The 21,637-nt window shown below is 42.2% G+C and overlaps 1 protein-coding gene across 4 annotated transcripts in view; it reads right to left on the bottom strand.

The window, feature by feature from the left end:
* Positions 1-21,637, bottom strand: part of LOC129866615 (activating molecule in BECN1-regulated autophagy protein 1B-like) — a 111,078-nt gene that overhangs the window by 63,022 nt on the left and 26,419 nt on the right. For 2 of the 4 annotated variants that reach the window (XR_008761498.1, XR_008761499.1), the window contains exons 14-17: positions 20,315-20,454; positions 19,825-19,935; positions 19,390-19,583; positions 19,007-19,141 (exon numbers count right to left, since the gene is read on the bottom strand). Coding sequence is in view for 2 of the 4 variants with exons in the window: in XM_055939371.1 (XP_055795346.1) it covers positions 14,157-14,779; positions 19,007-19,141; positions 19,390-19,583; positions 19,825-19,935; positions 20,315-20,454 (1,203 nt within the window). In the remaining 2 variants the exon portion in view is untranslated. Of the gene's footprint in view, positions 1-10,583; positions 14,780-19,006; positions 19,142-19,389; positions 19,584-19,824; positions 19,936-20,314; positions 20,455-21,637 lie in introns of those variants that run through there. The other 2 variants (XM_055939371.1, XM_055939372.1) reach the window with 2 other exon arrangements.

Here is a 21,637-nt window from a genome sequence, read left to right as displayed (position 1 = left end):
TGAGAAGCCTTTCTGTCCTAGACTTGGCACTCCGGTACCGCTTGCCATGCGGTAGTAGAAAGAACAGTCTATGACTGGGGTGGCTGGGGTCTTTGACAATTTTTTGGGCCTTCCTCTGACACGCCTGGTGTAGAGGTCCTGGATGGCAGGCAGCTTTGCCCCAGTGATGTACTGGGCCGTATGCACTACCCTCTGTAGTGCCTTGCAGTCAGAGGCCGAGCAATTGCCGTACCAGGCAGTGATGCAACCAGTCAGGATGCTCTCGATGTTGCAGCTGTCAAACCTTTTGAGGATCTCAGGACCCATTCCAAATCTTTTTAGTTTCCTGAGGGGGAATAGGCTTTGTCGTGCCCTCTTCACGACTGTCTTGGTGTGTTTGGACCATTGTAGTTTGTTGTTGATGTGGACACCAAGGAACTTGAAGCTCTCAACCTGCTCCACTACAGCCCCGTCGATGAGAATTGGGGCGTGCTCGGTGCTCCTTTTCCTGTAGTCCACAATCATCTCCTTAGTCTTGGTTACGTTGAGGGATAGGTTGTTATTCTGGCACCACCCGGCCAGGTCTCTTCTATGTTAATTATAGGGGAAAACACTTTATTGAACCTGATTTGTACAACATGTAGACATACATTTTGGAAGACTTTAGAATACTTGAAAAAAGGCAAAGCCCTCCTCCCTGAAAGGATAAAGGTAGAATGGGGGGGAAAAAGGACGAAAATTACAGTGAACGTGAATTCAGTTACAAATGATCAGTTCTCATTTATATTAAGTAATACATGCTAAATTAACATCAGTCATTTAGCAGCTTTTGATCATTTGCTAAATAATAATAATCAACTTCTATGAAAGCACGCCACAACAAAAAATATTTTGTAAACTATAAAAACGGGTGAAAATGTTATGAGCTGTGTAATTACATGCCTTGCATCTTACAGCTCTCACAGTGATATAAACCCTTTACTCCATTATCCATTGTCAATTACAGTATTACCACTGGTGAAATACAACTGTTTACCGTACAGTCACATAGTAGAAACCAGATAGAAATGGCGGAAGTCTTTTCTTGAGCAAATTAAGGCTTCATGCCATCTTTTTATGTCGTATACCACTTCAGCGCAACACATTATATCACATTGTGGATATTTAATAGCCCTTTCCCACATTCCTAAAGAGCTATCTGTTACACATTTAGACATCAGTATTACATATTGGAGAAGTTCAGGCTAAAAGGGAGTACATTATAGGATTCTATTTGTGTGACTTTTCAAGCCATTGATTGAATAGCCACAAAACCACGTCATTCAGATTCAACTTACAACATGTGGAGGGTTTTCATTTATATTCCCTCTGCGACGAGAGGTAAAATCGCACGGACACTCGTCTTAAAGTCGCAGTCAGGTTCGATATCATTGGTCTGTCCAAGGATTTCATACTTCCATCCACCTCTGGCTCTGTACTATTGGATTAATATTATGGACAGCTTCACCGTTTCCGATGGAGGAGCCTGAATTGTAAGAACCCTGGTTATTCCATTTGAGTGGAGGGAAATACTGCCGTAGTACTCGGAGCGTACATTGGTCACCTTGCCTGCTCCCTCCAGAGACCTTAATGGAACTTGTCTCGTCCTATTTTGAATACCTTCCCTTGCTTTATTGCCAAGTTGACCACAGCTTTTCAGATGTGCGGTGTGCATAATCAAGGGAGTTGGAGGCATGCTGAAATGGAAGAGGAAGATTACCCTTGTTGCTGTTCCCTTTCTTCCCTGGACCTGGTGCTGACTGACCCCCCTCCTCTGATTTACTTATATTTTCTCTTCTGTCCATTTGCTCCAGGTGGCTCATTTTCAGATGATATTTTTTATTTTTTATTTTGTGGAGTATGGGCTTGTGATGAACTACCTATTGAGAAATGGAAGGATCGACCGGCCATGTTTATTTTCAACACCCATCCTAAACACATGCCTGGTGAACATTGGCTAGCTGTGACATTAGAAGATGACGAAGGAGGTAGACAAATCTCAACTTCCCAGGCCTCTGATAACTCCATTGGCTTTGGAAAATTGGTTGTATAATTCAAACTTTTGTTATTCCTATATATATCTGCAGACGCATTACTGGGGAGAGTCAGGTAAAATCCACTGTGCTCCATGATGCACTCCCGTGTACACTCGAATGGAGGTGTGAACAGCCCATCGCTGTAACCTTGCTCATATTTTTTGTCGAAAACACCCCTCAACTTGGATATATACGTACCAAGTCACCCACTATGAATTTAAAATCTATTTTATTCTTACGCCGAAGGGGGAAAACATACATATTTTTAAAGACTTAAAAAGAGTTTTCAGAAGAGACCTTGGAGGGTTTCATACGTACTATACTCTTATGGTAGCTGTAGTTATAACCCTTTACTAAATCTTGAAATATATCCACATATCTATGGGTGTTGTGAGCCGTAAAGTATTTCCACATCCTCTCCTTCAAAGTCCTGTTCAAGCGGTCAACTGAAGCTTTCAAATCCGAAACTGTAGCAAAATGTATGATATTGTGCTTCTTCATGATTTTCTGAAAAGTACTATTAAAAAATTCTTTACCGCCGTCAGTCTGCACTTTCTTGGGTGCTCCTCCTTCCTCCAAGATAGAGTCAAAGGCCCGGGTCACCTCTGCGCCGCTCTTATTTAAGACTCTTACAAATGCTATTTTAGAGAAAATGTCTATAACCGTTAGCATGTATTGATTTCCATCATTTTATCAGCAAGTGCCTGCATGTCACATAGATCTGCCTGAAACTGGGACAAGGGATGAGTAGAAAAAAACGCTATTTTGAGGAAATTGTTTTCGCACAGGTTTATGCAGAGTGTAAGCATCCTGCTCTGCTAGCCATTCATTCACTTGAGCATCGCATAACCTGCTACCTGTTTCTTCAGCTATAGCTCTCTGGAACCTCTCCTTCCCCCCCATAAGACCCTGGGTTAGAGGGGGTATAATAAATGTTTTTCATCATCTGCTCCGCCATCCTTCTTGCCTCTCTGCTGTACAGTAACATTAATGAGCCCATTTCAAATAACGAGAACATTTAAATTTTTGAATTTTATTTTTGCATACCTTTTTAAGTATTACGTATTGTGGCAGACCAGGGGGTTAGGTCAAAACGTTTACACAGATCAGACAAGGACAGAGTAGGATTAGCTCAGTTTCAAGGGTGTTTATTTAAATAAAAAGAAAAGAATAGGTCTCCCCCAAGAGACCCTCTCCAGGATACCGTCTTCTGGGCTCCAGGTCTTGCTGTGTCCTGTGGGGATCAACAACTGAACTCACTCCTGTTACCTCTGGAACTGTCCCTAACTATACCGTCTCTTCCCTGTGTGCTGCCCTTCTGGCAGCTTTATGGGACTTGTACAGCTGGTGAGCAATCAGCCCTTGATTTCTCACCGACTCCCAATCAGCCCCAATTAATCCTGGCAGGAGAGCCCGTCGAGACCTGGCACGTCCAGCAGATGAAGCCATCGCCTCGTGATGTATACTCAGTCTGTCACCGGGCCTCGACGAGTCTCCCCCTGGTGGCTGACCTGCTGTACACCACAGTATCCAGACAATTCAGGATACGTAGCAAGATATTAGTGCCCGTTTTATCAATGACCCATGCATGCAATACATGGTATTACTTGGTTTACATTTACAGGCTTATATCTCTGAATTTTTAAAACGCATACATCCGTTATATAAGTATATAAACAAAACATATGATACATGTTACAATTAAATGATGGTTCAAACAAATGAACTAAAATCTTAGACAAGGATGTTTCTAGTTCTTCAGAATCATCCACAAGACGTGATACCTGTTGTGACCAGTGTAGAGCCTTCCCCGTATGTCTTACACGACTCATGATTTGTTCCATTTTTAACACACACTCTGCATTAACCCCTGTATTGTTGGATGTGTAGAGCGATACATTGTCCACTTTTTTCTCAAAAGACAAAATGTATTTATTCTCTCTAACATAGTATGCAGATAGTTACCCATTGCTTTATATCTAACTTAAAACATTAGATAATGTTACTTGTTTTCTTGGGGTTTATTGAGCCAGAAAGTCACCACATCAGCCACCAAAACTTCCTGGTATTTGTTGTCGTCCACTAATGCTTGCCTGATTACTTTGAGTTTCTCATGGATGAAGATCGCCTCCTTCAGTTCATGTAGGAAAGCCTCTGTTGCACCATAAACCCTAGGAATAGATGGCACAAGACCCATAGACTCCACGGCTCTGACCATCGATGTTATAAAATGGCCGGACCACAGTCCTTTCACCAGTTCCTCAAAGTGGTTGAAGAAGAAGTACTTGGGTGGGTCATATAAACAAGGATGTTGTCGCTGGCTGGGGTGATAAATCTCACAACCGGGGCATTTTTCTCTTATATACTCTCCAATCACCACATCTAAAAGTGTGGCTGCAGAGGCCTTGATGGTGTCCACAAAAAGAGTACTGACCACCCCATCAAACACATCCTCATGATGTGTACATGTAGGGGGTGTCGGGGGGCTTGCTTGGGGGGGAGTAGAAAGGAGGGCTGTGAGGCATAGAGTCCTTAGGGTCTGGTACCCATAACATATTGGAGTCCTGATATGGTATATGAATATCAAATCAAATCAAATGTATTTATATAGCCCTTCTTACATCAGCTGATATCTCAAAGTGCTGTACAGAAACCCAGCCTAAAACTTCAAACAGCAAGCAATGCAGGTGTAGAAGCACAGTGGCTAGGAAAAACTCCCTAGAAAGGCCAAAAACCTAGGAAGAAACCTAGAGAGGAACCAGGCTATGAGGGGTGGCCAGTCCTCTTAAGTACACATTTCACTGTTAGTATACACCTGTTGTTTACGAAGCATGGGACAATTAAAACGTGTTTTTTTTTTACACACACACACAGTATTGTATAGCTAACCTTGAGAAGACACACCATTCAGTCCCATTCAAAAATCTATTCTCCCTAACTCCTAACCCTTACCCTAACCTTAACCCGAAAATCTAACCTGAACACTAACCCTTAACCTGGCCGTAGCTCCTTAATTGAAAAGTTATTGAAACTTCACATTTTGAATTGACCCCAACCTTGATTAAAACCTCTTAGATATAAAGTGCCCTGTTGTGTATAAATCGATCTGTGGACACCATAGATCAAAATGGCATGAATTGTACGATAGCCCTGGTCCCCACGGTGTGACGTAGGATGTGAAATCTGAAACCAATTTATTTCGGTCTTTCGACTGTGAACTCTACGTCACAGGCTTTTCTAGTGTTAACCATAACAGCTTACCTGTAGCCTATTTCTTCTCAACATGTCCCATCGACATTCGATCTAATGCAGGCCTTTGTAGTGATTTCAGTGAACATAAAAATATCTAGTGTCAGTAATAAAAAAAATATATTTTTTGTTTTTTAGGAAATGACAGTACCTCGTACAGCACTTTGAGATATCAGCTGATGTAAGAAGGGCTATATAAATACATTTGATTTGATCGTAGGTACAATATTACATTATCACAGACATAAGCAGAAGGCAGACAGAATTATTATCTGAAAAATAAGGCACATTATTTTAACAACAATATACAGTGAGTAGAAATATTTGCTTAGTTTGCACATCAATATATGAGATAACTTGGAAAATGACCATAATTGAAACTAATGTGCCGCTTTGATTAGTTTTGTATGATTTTCTATAATATATGTTCTATAAAATACTATTTTACAAATTGACAATTACCTCAATAGTCCATTTCGGTCTTCCTCAAATAATGAAATATTCTGCAAAGTGTTATAATGTAGTAGCCTAGTGGTTAGAGCATTGGGCCGGTAACCAAAAGGTTGCTGGATCAAATCCCCGAGCTGACAAGGTAAAAACGTGTTGTTCTCCCCCTGAACAAGGCAGTTAACCCACTGTTCCCTGGTAGGCTGTCATTGTAAATAAGAATGAATTCTTAACTGACTTTCCTAGTTAAATAAAGTTAACATTTAAAAAATCCTCAGTCAAACACTTGTGACACCGCAGCAGATTCTTTTTTTATTTTTTATTTTTTATAATTTTTATCCCATTTTCTCCCCAATTTTTCGTGGTGTCCAATCGCTAGTAATTACTACCTTGTCTCTTCGCTACAACTCCCGTACGGGCTCGGGAGAGACGAAGGTCGAAAGCCATGCGTCCTCCGAAGCACAACCCAACCAGCCGTACTGCTTCTTAACACAGCGCGCCTCCAACCCGGAAGCCAGCCGCACCAATGTGTCGGAGGAAACACCGTGTACCTGGCCCCCTTGGCTGGCGCGCACTGCGCCCGGCCCCCACAGGAGTCGCTAGAGCGCGATGAGACAAGGATATCCCTACCGGCCAAACCCTCCCTACCCCGGACGACGCTATGCCAATTGTGCGTCGCCCCACGGACCTCCCGGTCGCGGCCGGCTGCGACAGAGCCTGGGCGCGAACCCAGAGACTCTGGTGGCGCAGTTAGCACTGCGATGCAGTGCCCTAGACCACTGCGCCACCCGGGAGGCACCGCTGCAGATTCTTAAAGGTCTTTGAGTGCGAAACATGCTGGGTTAATGGTGCTATTGATATAACACAGCCAGTAGCCCATGGTCCAAACTGTGTTGGGTTTGCAGAAGTAACAGTAGGTGCCAATGCTGGCCATGATGCTGTAGGAAGGCCAGGAGAGTCTGTCACTTTCTGCTACTATCGGTCTCCTCCTCTTTGCTTGGGTTTTACTGAAGCAGGGAAATGGGAAAACGCTTTGCTGGGCTGACTATTGAAGCCATTATGCATAGAGCTTGACTGAGCTGTTCTCATCCCGTTTGGTTGGATATCTGCAGTCTTGCTCTATCTCACTAGGTAAGTGGTCCGGGGAATGGGGAACGGGCTGTTCTTAGCGCGACGCAAAGCGGAGTGCCTGGATACAGCCCTTAGCCGTTGTATATTTGCCATATACCACAAACCCCAGAGGTACCTGCCTTAATGCTATTGTAATAGAACAGGAAATAAGTATTTTTGCATCATACCTGTGGTATATTGTCTGATATACACACGGCTGGAATGCTGTTTCAGCAAATAAGCATCCAGGACTCAAACTACCCGGTTTATAATAATTTATAATAAATGTTTACAATGTCCTCTTTTCAGTTTTGGACACCATGTATAGCCCATCCAAAATTTTCACAAAGCAACAACTTCTGTTATTAATTCATCAATCAATAATAATTAATAGAAAGGAAAGGAATTGCATAAAATATACACCGTATTTTTAGACTATGGTAATACGTAAATCTATAACAAAAGCTAATGTGTTTATTCACATGCATTGCTAAAGGGGAATTCTAATGAACTGGCAGAAGGAAAAATAAACCTTGCACTAGAAGTTGTCATACTGTTTGTACATGAGTTATATATTTGACAGGAATTAATTGATAAACTTAACACAAAAATTAGAAGGAAGTCTCTCCAAATCTTTAGTGTAATGTGTACCATTCATATTGCATGATTCAAGCAGATATCCAGTCCAAACAAAAAAAATCACTCAACCTTCAGTTACATCCCAGACTCTGTCCACAATCATCTTTATAACCAATCCACAAGCGATTTCAACAAAGCAATAGCATCATTCTCTGAGACGTCACGTGGTCTACCAGATGCCCCATATCTGATGTTATCAATTAGGTCCACTCACGTCTCCTCGCAGTAAAAAACTGGCAACCACTAGTGACGTCACAGATCTCTTGACCTTTGATGAAAAAAGGATAGGCCAAAAAAAAATAAAAAAAATGTTTAAAAAAAGGATAGGACTTCCGTCAGAGCCATTTCTAGGTTTCTTCCTTCTAGGGAGTTTTTCCTGGTCACTGTATCTCTGCTTCTACTTGCTTTTTGAGGGTCTAGACCAGGTCACTGTAACAGCACTTTTTGTGAAACTGCTGATTTAAAAGGCTTTACATTTGACAGATTGAATAATACTACAGTGACTGTACAAATGTTTTCGGTTTCTTCAAGTGCAGCCTGTGATATGAATTTCAGCCCCACCTTCAGTGGATAGCTTCTGTATAAAATTACCTCCACTTTTGTGGAAAACCACTTGAATCTATCAAGTTTAAAACTACAAATAACATCAATGGGTATGACATCATGGATGTACATGTATTTAAGTGATAATGCCCTCGAAGCCGGTGTTTGGAGGATATATTGGCACGGGTGTTGTTAGACCCACGATGAATTCGAGGGCCACCGTGCAAATATATCCTCCAAAAACCGTCTTCGAGGGCATTTTCACGTTTATATAACGGGTTACCCACATAAGTCAATCATTATTTTAATATTTTCATTAAAAACATTATTTTGACTCATTTATTCATAGTATTTCATCCTTCCACAAGATATAGTCCCAACACAAACATAGGGTTGACCCAGACGTTCAGTCTTTTTGTTCTGTATCTATGGACGTGACCCAGTCATTCATTCGTTCTAAATGTGCTCACTCGTCAGGACACTGTTGTTCAGAGGAGCTAGCCAACAACACACAATCACTTCAAACTGAAGCTGAAAAGACTGCAAATTAGCTGCGTTTCGTTTGACCTTTTTCAATTTACATTCTTTTGTATATATCCATAAAAATGATGCCAGCTGATTCATTATTTCGACAGGTTGAGAAACGCTGCCTGCCTGTCTGTCTCGTCCCGACACGTTCATTACCATGGGACAGCAGGAGGAATATTGAAACAATGTTGCAAATGTCGGAGACACAGACAGCAAGGTTTATACAAATCTCCGCTGTTGAAAACTAAACGTTAGTCTAAAATAAATTAGATAATGTCTAGATGCTTTTTATAGTGGAAATCAAGTTTCTAAATTGGCTGGGCTGATGAGACAGTGGATTGCAGTCAGTTAGATTTAGCCGGTGGCAATTTGTGGAATAGACACAGGCTGAAATGCGGTTTTAACCAATCAGCATTAGACCCACCCATTGTATAATTACTAATAAACTCAATCTATAGATCCGTGAAATGGTACAAACCAAGTATCACAACCCCTTAATAACAACACCTTTGTGAAGTTTCTTATTGTTTATTTGCCTTTTTTCATCGTCAACATTACATAGGATCTTTGGTGTTCCTATAAATGATATAGAACTTGTTGGATTTTTTTCTAGAATCTTAATTTATCTTAAAAGAACAGAACATCCTTATCACATCAGCACTCTAAAACATGTGAGACCGTTGATATAACAGTTTAGGGGGAAGAGACATAGCAGTCAAGACTATATCCCAAGTCATACACATACTGTAAATACCTTACCTGGTATCCTTTTCTTCACCACTACTGACCCGAGGACTCGATAGATGAGAGCACAGCAGTATAGTGAAAACCTATTGAGTCCTTTCACTGGTCAGTGGTCATGAAAGAGGATAAGGAAAGTATGTTTTTAAAGTATTGTGACACAGCAACACACCCTACACATTAGCCCCCTGGACAGTTTCATACTGAAGTCATGTGTGATACTGCTTTTTCAAACAGCCCTAGTTTGTTCCTCGTTTTAATATGCAGCATAGGTCTTCTGTGAAAGCAGTTGAACAAGTAGCTGACTGAAGCACCACAGGTGTAATATATAACAGAAATGTGTCGGGCAAAAAATCCACTACATTCAAATCTATAGAAAATCAACCTTCCAAACATAGGAAGAATAGCATGAGGCTAGACCAGAGACTATTGGACACTAACAAAGGAAGCAACAACACCAATCATTTGTAATTGATTAGTATAATCAACAAGTGACTGTTTGGCTACATACTAGCGCCAAGAGTTTTAGTAGATTTAGAATAAGTAGTGGCAGTAACTAGTGTGAACCATACAGGCACTGAGCAAAACCTCTACCGCTCTCCCTCAAATGAACTAAACCGTTTTGCCAAAGACTCTGCCTCACATGGTTTAAAAAATATCACAACAAAATAAGGCTCACAAACAGCTCAGACACAGTGAAATGTGGTGGCCCTAAAGGGGCAAAGTAGTGAAAGATATAAATTCATAAAAACCAAGGATGACATTAAACATGATTGGGACAATGCTGTGATCACTGTCAAGCAAAATATATTGTACCAGTGTGCAAAACTGTGTGTTGTATCTGTATGTTTCACACATACCGCATACCACAGGTGTCCCCACAAGTGCCGTAACAAAGAATATGGAGTGTAAAACATGACATTCATAATATAAAACCAAATAAGTACACGGGGACCATTATCTGCATTCTTAAAAGGAAGAACGCATACCTGTCACTTTAAAAGGAATAAACTCCCCCCTCTTGAGATCAAACGTGGTGTTCCACAAGGATCCATTCTTGGATCTCTATTAATTAAATTAATTACCTGCCAAACACAAGTAAGTACAGAGGGACAACTCCACTTGTTAAGATGAATCTGCAATATTCCCAACTTATACTAAACATTCAAAAACACCTATGTAATATTGGGAGTCTGGAGTATGATTTGTTTGACAAAGCATTAGTGTCTAAATGCAGTGTCATGTATCCAATTAGTTTATACTACCACTATGTTAAATACCATTTATTTATTCCATTCCACAGAACTCAAACCACTGTTATTTGCATATATGTAGAAAACCAATTATATTTCACCTTAAGAATAGGATTTGTTCACTGCTGGTAACGCATACAATAACCGTATAGATGACATTTGGTTACTTTAAGGCCCAGTGCCGTCCAAATTCTATTTTTCCTGTGTTTTGTATCATATAGTAAAACTAACACCGGAAAAGTATATATATTTTTTTTTTATCAGTGTTATTTCTTGATAGTTGCTGGTTGAAAACACAATCTACACAGGACCTTCTAATGAGCAGGTTTGCATGGGCGGGAATTTCGACTTTCAATGGTGACATCGCCATGCAGTAAATTGGTTAAAGGTGCAAGATGCAGAAATCGCTGTGCCATTTCCTGGTTGCAAAAATTCTAACAGTTTGCCATATCAATGTATGTGGAAAAACAAGCAATGCATAGTGTAGAGAATCATTGTACCATATAAACCACTGTAAAATATATTTTCAATAAGCAGAAATATTGTATTTTCATCTGTTTGAAGCTGGTGTACAAAACCAAAAGTATAAGACCCAGGAAGCATAAAAATTGAACACATAGAACAGATATACCGCTTCGTAGACTTGCTTTAAATGAGAAAGACAGATCTATAACTCACATTTCTATGTGAATTTAGTTGGATCGCCCAAAAAGTTACATATTGCAGCTTCAATATGCCAATTACAAAAAAAATTCAAACCTCTCTGCCAATAACATCAGGTTTTCAGTTGTCCCCTCCCACCATTCCCAGACAGTCCTTGCAAAATTCTTGCTTGAGAAATAGTTTTTTGCTATAAAGCTATTTTTGCCCTTTTTAATGGAAATCTATTACAGTAAGGTACAAAATTGTTACCTAGAAACGGGTATAAAAACAGCTGCTTTGGGCCTTTAAGGTGGTCAATACCGCAGGTCATAGCAACTGTACACAATTTATAGTAGCTGTAGCTTTCCATTAAGAACCAATAAGATTGCCATCTCTTCACAGAACATAATTGTTACATTTTTCATCTTTATGTCAACAAATCTCTTTTTAATTACATCACAGAAAAGTCAAAGAAGTGAACAAACTTGATAGTTTGATATAGAAGTTTTTGTAATATAAGGTGAGAGTTTGTATACCATTGATTTGCATTGTTAAAAGTGTAGTTGTGGACCTACAGTGTGTGTATCATTCAGGGTGAGGGACATATGGGAGACGGAGCTCTTTCACACAAAGCAGACACATGAACAGCCCACAAACCATTTTTTAAATCTTCATTCATCAAGTAAAGCCAGGAGGACCCTTCAGATAGTTTGTTTCTTTTTCACCTGCCAGGCAAGACAGTTGTAGCCGTTTTCACACATGCAGTAAACAGCTTGCTTGGAGTCACACTCAGGACTCGCTGCACAGCTCAAAAAACAACCAATCGGGGCACTCGCTCCATTCACTCTTTCTCTCTCTACTCAGAGGTCTAACAATATAATAACCCTACAAAGCGATTCAAATGTAAATAGCTAAGCATTATGGGTTTTTAAAAATAAAAGTTACTGTGCAGGGCATTTATTTTTCTTGTCTGTAAGCACCCGACGTGGTCAGGGGGGCTTTAGTGAAATGATATGCTAAGGACACTCTGCCTGTCACAATAGGCCAGGCACACCCCTGAAGACATTACAGTACAAAACTCGATCTAAATGGTAATCGATAATTCAAGTTGTTTTTTTGATCCATTTCCTGGTTCAGCACGGGGCTGATTGAGATTATAATCGAAAGCTCTCTCACCCCGACGTACCCCAAGTGACAAACCACACCATCAGGGCAAAGTAACTTTGACTAAGAGATGCTACATATACAAGCCTTCTGGCCCACCCACCCACCCACGGTTATAGGCAAAAGGCAAACTTGCTCTCCTGTTTTTCCGCTGCAGAATGCCTACATTTTGCGGAGCCAATAAACATACACCACCCCCACACACACACTTACAACTGCACACGCATACACAGAGACAAGCATACACACACGGAACAGCTCCACCTCAGTGCTTCCTAAGCACTGGGTGTGTTTGTGCTGCGGATTTAACTGAAAAGAAGCTCAGTGAAGACCCTCCCCCTGTCGACAGACAGCTACAGCTGAGCCAATCCAGCTAGCCCCCTGCTCGCTCCTCCTCAGAGTCTTTGTGGGAAGGGTCACTGGGCGTAACATGTCAACAGTCAGGTTTGTTTCACTGAATCCTAGTGGTAACTTCTCGGCTCTCACGGTGTCCCCGGAGCACCAGTGGTGAGTGCAGGCGACAGGGGGCTCTGGGTCAGGTCTTGGTGTACATCACATATTTAGGGGGGGGGAGGTGGATGTTTGTGGGATGGGTGATCAGGGACCAGATGGTAAAGAAGTCCTGACCCAGGCCTCACTGCACGCCTCTTGGCACCAAACCCAGTCACTGTAGTACAACAGAAGAGGAATGACAGTGCTGCCTCTTAGCGTGACACAAGCCTGTCTAGAGAGCTGGCTAACTCTCCCCAAACAGGTGTGCGAGTTAATTCCCCCCAACACTCTTTCCCTCCCTCAATGCCGATTTGTCCATATTTCACAATACTTTTGTACCGATGGCGTCCCCATTCTTCTTCAGAAACGACGCAGCATTATTGAAAACATGCAGTAGAACAATACTACAGTATCAATACAGTCAGAAATGATTGACTAGACATTGAAACATCACATCCACCAGTTTGTATAAATCCACTGTATCCTGTTTGAACATGAAGCAATAAGGGGCTTAGTCTTGTACCATCGAATCAGATGCTGTACACTTGGGGACTCATGGGTAATATGACCATGATCCTTTTGTGGGGACCCCTCTGACATAGTCGATCTATAATGAAAGCAGGCAGCTGCAGATTCTCTCTTGAAAGGCATGGCTTTAGTCATGCCGCACACATCATATCATGATTCATACAACGATATGATTATTTCCCCTCTATGCATTATCATCACATTACAAATACACGTCCGATAACATGGTCCCAAAAAAAAGAGGCTTCAAAATATAGCAAACACACTATTTCATGTCAATTTAAATCACATGGCACCAGAACACTACACAGTTTTTTTTGTTGTTCTTTATAATTACCCTTACATGGCACTTTGAATGGAGTAACCTTGTCTATCGGTCACGCCTATGCGAAGAGGACTGAAAAAAACTCACAATTCAAGTAAAAGCCCTTTCTGACATGGAATGATCATACAGCTAAGGTCCATTTTAAGTGCAAATGTAAGTGCACACCAATGCAGAGGGGGCCACAATGCCACTGAAGCTGATGGGGGGGGGGCTCATGTCCCTTCTGTTCGGGGCTGGAGACTCTGCAGAGTCTGAGAACCCATTTATTGTGAGATAAGGCTTTGAGGAGAAGCGCACCTGTTAGACAGGGCCACACTGAGTTCCATTAGGGTTCCTGATACACCTTCTCTTGGCCCAAAGCATCGTCACTAGCATCAGTCACCCACTGTCTGCTCTGGGGGATTCTCTCCCACTCCTGGGCAATAATGGTCAAATCACACTCTACCTGCTGTAAGGGTCACCTGGGTAACTATCTCTGCTGCTGCTGTTGTTATCGTTGCCGTTTGTGCCACTGCTGGGAGGGTAGGACCTGCGAGAGGAGGAGGATGAGGAGAAGATCAGGGAGGAAGAGGGGCCTGGCTCAGAATTGTCCATTCGGCTGGCTACTTCAAACACGTTGTCGATGTCCATGGCCACTGAGAGCCCGGCCCCCGCACCTGAAGCAAGGCTGGGGGGTTGTGGTTGGGAGACAAAGGGCAGCCCCCACACCGGGCCTGGTTCTGTGGGAGCGGACGAGTTCTCCAGGCTGAGATGCAAGGTCTGGGAAGGCTGTGGCTGGGTGATAGTGAGGGGGCATGCGGAGGAGGTGGAAATGGAGGCTGTAGAGTGGCCGGGGACGGGCAGGTTGGGGTCACTGTTGCTGGGCCGCCAGGCTGCGGCGCCGGTCCGGGTCTGGGAGCCGCGGTGGATGCGATGGCTGACGATAATGTTGTTGCCGAAGCCGCCCATGGAGGCCATGGTGGTGCTCTGCTCCCGCTGGACCACCGCCGTCATGCCGCCCTCAGCGATGAGCCGGCGGATCCGCGCCAGGGCGTCCTCTCCCGGGGCATACTCTGGAGCCTCGCCTGGATAGAGGAGGGAGGAGTTTATTATCATTTAAGCGATGATAATGAACTCTTTCAAGCTGCTGATAGATTTTTTACTGGCGACTTGCCACACCATGTAATGGCAACTTAATTGGCCCCGGGGAGGAAGTTAATGACTGGACCTTTTAGCGTAAAGGAGACCCAGTCCAGCCTTCTACCCATATAACGGAGGATATACCTTTCACTGATTCCCTCCTCTGCGAAACCGACAGTTAAACCCCCCCTTCTTGAGCATTTTACCATTTGCTGTCATAATGACCATACACAGTATTTTTCCAAAGTGGGAAAGAAATATATTTACTCTTTCGTTTTTTTTTATCATGATCTAGACAAAATACTCAAAAGAAAATTCGACACATTTTAAGAAATTAATAGAAATGTACTAAAATATATTTGTTGCCTAAATTAGTTCAGGAGTAAAATGTGGCTTAACAAATCACATAAGTTGTAGACTCACTGTGTGAAATAATGACTACCCCTGTCTTACATACATCTGTAAGGTCCAGAGACGTTCACAGGTCTTTGAGGTAGAGTCCAAGTCAAGTCAAGTCTTTTAGGGCCAAGTAGAAGTCAAGTCTCAAGTCCCTTTTGGCAATGGCTTTCTGCCTGCTGTGGGTTAGGTCTATAAACCTTGTACATTTTTGAAGAGACTCCCTTGGTCATTAGTCCATACTTGTATGAAAGAAAGCACATCAGACACTATTTAAATCAAAATACATTTCCTTTTAAAATGTAGACAGTTTACATTAATAAAAGTAATTGTTCCGGATATGAAAAAAAATCAAACATAACATTTTAAAGTGCATGGTATTTTGTGGCAGACATTTTGTCTATATTTCACTTCATTGTGTCACACAAACAGAAAATCTGTAGGTGAGGGAAGATAAATAACAAATATGAATGTAAACCAAAATGACTGACAACTGTTCAACAACTGCACTACTAAAGTGTCCTATACATTAAAAGTAATTACCTTTATCCCTAAAATATACTTAGTGACCTGGACACTTAACAGAAATACAATTTCCTGTAAAAAGTAGCAAATGACATCCTGTGCCCTAAGACAGAGAACATTTCTGTTGCAGGCAGGTTACATTTCAGAAAGGTCAAGTTTTTTAGCGTTCTTGCACTGACCCCGGCACGATGAGGGCGCATGACTAAAAACTCTCCCCACTGGGACACTGGTGGCAGGCACAGCCAACGCTGTCATTGCTACCTGCTTGAGCCTTCGAAAGACTTTTGCATGGATTCTCCAAAAATCCAAGCAATCAACTTCATTTTCTACAGAAGATACTTGAATGTAGCGAATAATCTCTGCTCTGACAGATTATTTTATGTCTCCTTTCTTGTTGCTTGTTGCGGTAGCCAGAGAACATTCTGGAGGTTTTGGCAGGTGGCTGTTCTTCTTCTCCACTACTGCTCTCCGTAACGGTGACTTTCCGTGCCTCAGCCAAAACAAGGTCTGAAAAAATGTCATTAAATTATGTATATGATCGAGAAAATAACAGTATATATTATACATGAAAGAAAAAATCATTTGAATGCAAGTGACATGGTGACATTGTACCTACCAATCAGACTCTCCTTCAATTCAGCTTTATCTTCATGTGGAATGAGGACATCATGATCAAGCCAGAACAGGCAGAAAGATGGGTCCAGCTGTGCAGCCATTATGTATACATTGTCACCAAATGGAAGTTTTGTTGCCTGTTAATCCGAGTGCTCCATTCTGACATTCACAAACACCCCCTGGAATCGGCGTTTGAGTGACTGCTGCAATGCTTTTACTAGACTGACGACTTGTGCTCAGTATACTTTGCAGATGATAGTTGAGTGACAGTACACAAGGAAGGGCAGCACTGAGAGTCACCACATTCTCCCCCTGAGTAAGGTTTGTGGCCTGGACAAAAGGGTCCAATAGCTGGCTTCATTCCCTTGGTGATAAGCAGAGCTCCTTGTGTCCTTGGGCCTCAAGTAGAGTATTGAGGCTTTGTTGATTCAGATTGGTGATTGCTTTAACAAGCCGGAGGATAGAATTCAATCTGGTAGACACAGCAGCAGGGACACTACTATTGACTCCAAACTCAGCTTCAAATGCTTCTTTCAGACCACAGGTAGTATGTAGTAAGCTGCAAAGTTTAGTTACCTTAGCCATCATACTGTGTATCATTGTTGTTTCCTTTAGTCCATCTCTAATCACCAGTTGTAATGAATGGGCAAAGCAATGTAAGATCTGTTGCCTGCAGTTGGTTTGGATAGCTTCAACATCAGCATTGTACTCTTCACCAAATTCTTCCCATAGGCTGGGGTTATCCACATCATCATGATCATTGCTTGCTTTAGGGAAACAAACTGTGAAGGGCTTTTTCATACTTGCAGCGTTATCACATATGATGTAATCTAATTTATGTTTTATACCAAAATTATCACATATTACTTCAAATGTATCACTGATTCTAAAGTAATACTGCAAAAAAACACAGCAAAGGAATACAGTTTTTGACCTAAATGCAAAGCCTTATGTTTGAGGAAAATCCAACACAACACATCACTGAGTAACTGCCTCCTTATTTTCAAGTATGGTGGTGGCTGCATCATGGTATGGGTACGCCTGATATCGGCAAAGTTTTTCAGGATAAAAAGAAACTGACGGAGCTAAGCACAGGCAAAATCCCACAGAAAAACCTTCAGTCTGCTTTACACCAGACACTGGGAGAGGAATTCACCTTTCAGCAGGACAACAATCAAATCTACACTGGAGTTGCTTACCAAGAAGACAGTGAATGTTCCTGAGTGGCCAAGTTACAGTTTTAACTTAAATCTGCTTGAACCCTTGGACTACAATGGTCGCGCCCCCGCGTAAATCTAATTAACATAAACAAATCCCCATCAAAATCAGTCTGTTTAAGCGAGAGATGTTTTGTTGCATGGGTTGCGTCTCAATCCACCGCATCCGCCAATATCGCCCTTCCACATCTGCTATGAAAGGTGGCAGAGCTAGAGTTGTTTGTCAGACCATGAGATATCCCTAAATTCGGTCTACTCACGAAAACGCCTGTAGCATCCGAATGGATTGCCCGACAAACAACTCTATTGAAAGCGGAGACTCTCTGTTCTCCGTTTTGCTCTAGGACACACTTACAAGCCTCACAAGACTCGTCTGAAGTTGGTACAGCCTCCTCTGCCAACTTCTTCTGTAGCGTCAGAACGGTTTGGGCTACACACTATGACCCCCTCTATGGAAAGTTGAGACTCACGAAAATAAGGGTGTTCTCCGTTTTTCCCTAGGACGCCCATTTGACCAAGAACCCGATGGTTACTCTGACAGAGCTCCAGAGATTGGAGAACCTTCCAGAAGGACAACCATCTCTGCAGCATTCCAACAATCAGGCCTTTATGGTAAAGTGGCCAGACGGAAGCCACTAATCAGTAAAAAAGGCACATGACAGCCCACTTGGAGTTTGCCAAAAAAGCACCTAAAGGACAGACCATGAGAAACAAGATTCTCTGGTCTAATGAAACGTCACGTCTGGAGGGAACCTGGCACTATCCCTACGGTGAAGCAAGGTGGTGGCAGCATCATGCTGTGGGGATTTTTTCAGTGGCAGGGACTGGGAGACTAGTCAGGATCGAGGGGAAGATGAACGGAGCAAAGTACAGAGAGATCCTAGATTAAAACCTGCTCCAGAGCGCTCAGGACCTCAGACTGGGGCGAAGGTTCACCTTCCAACAGGATAACGACCCTAAGCACAGCCAAGACAATGCAGGAGTAGCTTCGGCACAAGTCTGTGAATGTCCTTGTTTTTATTCTTAATACATTTGCAAAAATGTCTTTAAAAAATCTGTTTTTCCTTTGTCATTATGGGGTGTGGGAAATATGTGGAAAAAGTCAAATCTATAAATCTTAAAAAAAAAAAAAAACGTTTCTTCCGCTTTGACATTACAGAACATTTTGTGTAGACTGTTGACAAAAAATGACAAATAGATTTACAAAGTGGGATTAAAATGTAATAGAATTTCAAGGGGGGTGAATACTTATACCAGCTGTAAAAGCATTTCTCCTACCCTTCAATTGATTTTTGATGCCACCCTGTCTGAAGATATAACTAGGGGAAAGACTGCTTTAAAACCATGTAAGAACGTACAACAAGAGGGGTCTTTAGGCATTCTAAAAGGGAGAGTAGTAGGTGGGACTGGGAGGATTACCGGTGTTGGCTGTGGAGGTGCCGGCTTCTGTTGAAGAGTCCCCCATGGTACTGGCCTCGGTCCGCCTGGTTTGTGGCTGCTCCAGACCTCCCTGAGTCTCACGGCTTGTGGACGGGACCTCTTGACGGGCTTCTACTGAGATTAGTAGTGAGAGAGAAATAATTGATACACTAACATTTCCTCAACAAAACAAAATTGCAACACTAAACTGCACAGTAAATTAGATGGGACAGAAATGTGTTGATGGTTAACATCTGTGTAAAATACTAAATAATAATTGTACTGCTGAATATTAATTAAAAGGCAATGTGTCATTGAGCATGGGTCTGATTGGATCTCAGTGTTTTGTTTTCACACAGGGAAACAATGAAGTCTCCTCCTACCATAAGCAGCAGCATGGGAGGTGCTGGGCCCGTAGAGGTCCATCTCTGTCTGCGTCTCGGCGTTCTGCAGCTGCACCATGTGCGTCTGAGTGCCCTGTGAGGTCACCGAGGGGGCGGGGTGTCGGGGCTGGAGGCCAATGGCGTTCATCAGACCCATGTCTCTGTCAAGTCTCCAGCTGGAGCGACTGGGGGCCCTTGGAGTGGGCAAACACCACAGAGAAGATTGATATGACCTGATGGATGGATACTCTACACAGTTTAGAGTTGCAAATTCCAGAAACTTCACCAAAATCCCACATTTTTTAAGTTGAAGGATTTCTGGAATTTTGGGAAAGTTTCTGGAATTTGACACCGTTCAGTGAACACAGTGAGCAGGCCAGAGAGGACATGTAAGAGAAAGAGGTGACAACATCTCTTTGGTCCTAGACTCCTCACCCTGGTCTATCTGTACCGCGGGTCCTGCTGGTTCCACCACCGCTGTTGTTGACTGTGAATATGGGCTCGGTGCTCGCTTCGGCCGGGCTCTCTCCGTCACTCCGGTACAACCTGGAGAACAGACAGCATTATTCATTGGCACAGACGATGTCGTCATAATCAGATCTCTCTAATGAGGAGAGATTCCTTAATGTAATCATCACAGACAATGACCTCATTACAGACAAATAATTGACCCTCTCCAATCTGGAGGGTTCCTGTTTCTACTGGCTATTAGAATAATAAAATCAGAGACCAAATTAATCCAAATGACGTCAGCGTTGGAGGTGGTGGTAAGGACTGCCCTGAACTCAAGATACCGGGAATACACCTTTGCACACAAAGTGTATATTGATGACAACAAAGCAAACAATTCACTCATGCACCGTCCCGATAGGGTCCAGTCTATCAGGTATAAGCGTTACAATGGACAGACAGGAACACTACTCACACGGGCCTGCAGATGACCAAGTCCCCTTTGTTGGTCCCGTAGGCCAGGCCCATCCCCGGGTCTGGAAGCCATCTGGCTGAATTGATGCTGACGTGCCGCCGCTGGTCCGGAGCCATGGGGTACACCACGTTAAACACCATCTAAGGAACAAATAGAGAACACAAACAAACATCAACAAGCGAACAAGTCAAGAACAGATTATGTCGTACTGGAAAGCAAGGGGTCATTGGAGAAAAAAATAAAAAATAAAAACAAATAAAATGTCTATGCTCCATCTGATCTAACCTTTTCATGCTGTTTCGAATAATTGAATGGCTTTATAATGTCAGTCATTTAAAAGCCATTGAAAAATGTATCGGTAGTTTTATGGTGCTTCTACAGTGAATAGTAGGGCTGGGAATTGCCAGGGATCGACCTCACGATATGATCACAATACTTAGGTGCCGATTTGATATTTTTTGCGATTCTCACAATTCTATATGTATTGCGATTCAATACTGTGACTGTACTGCGATTCCATAGGCTAAACATATTGCTCACCATATGTCTGCTGCAGAGGGACAAGAGAGAGTCATGAGAAAACAAAATTGGCTCCCTATTTTAGCAAAAATAATATTTTGATATTGCCAAAACGATACATCAACCAAAACAATATCCTGATATGTAACTGTATAGATTTGTTCCACCATCACTAGTGAATAGGTGGAATATGATTGTTATTGGTCGGATTTGAGACAGTTCTAGGGGAAATAATGGGTACTTCAAGCGGCAATATGTAACGTTTTGGGGGACTGACCAAATTCACATAGAAATGTGAGTTATAGATCTGTCATTCTCATTGAAAGCAAGTCTAAGAAGGGGTAGATCTGTTCTATGTGCGCTATTCCTTCTCTTCCCGATCTTAAGTTTAGTTTTGCCATCTTTTACTTTCCATTTTGTACTCCACTTCAAACAGCTGAAAATACAATATTTTTGGTAATGGAAAATATATTTCATAGCGGTTTGGATGGTACAATGATTCTATACACCAGTGGTTCCCAAACTGTGGGGTGTACCCTGTCAGCAGAGGGGGCGCGGGGACCCCCCCGCAAAAACAACATATTTTTACCTTGTCAACTCGGGGATTCGATCTTGCAACCTTTCGGTTACTAGTCCAACGCTCTAACCACTAGGCTACTTGCCGTCCAAAGAATACAATTGAACAAAGCTGAATAAAATATAACTACTTCTCCAAACTATTTGAGGGAGTGCGGTTAACAAAGAAAAAGTTACTCCTATATGCTTCATTTAGAGTTATTAATGTAACTTTAGCTGTTGTATAAA

This window comes from Salvelinus fontinalis, chromosome 12 (genome assembly GCF_029448725.1).
Source record: "Salvelinus fontinalis isolate EN_2023a chromosome 12, ASM2944872v1, whole genome shotgun sequence".
Classification (NCBI taxonomy): domain Eukaryota; kingdom Metazoa; phylum Chordata; class Actinopteri; order Salmoniformes; family Salmonidae; genus Salvelinus; species Salvelinus fontinalis.
This window is presented reverse-complemented; position numbering and strand designations above follow the sequence as displayed.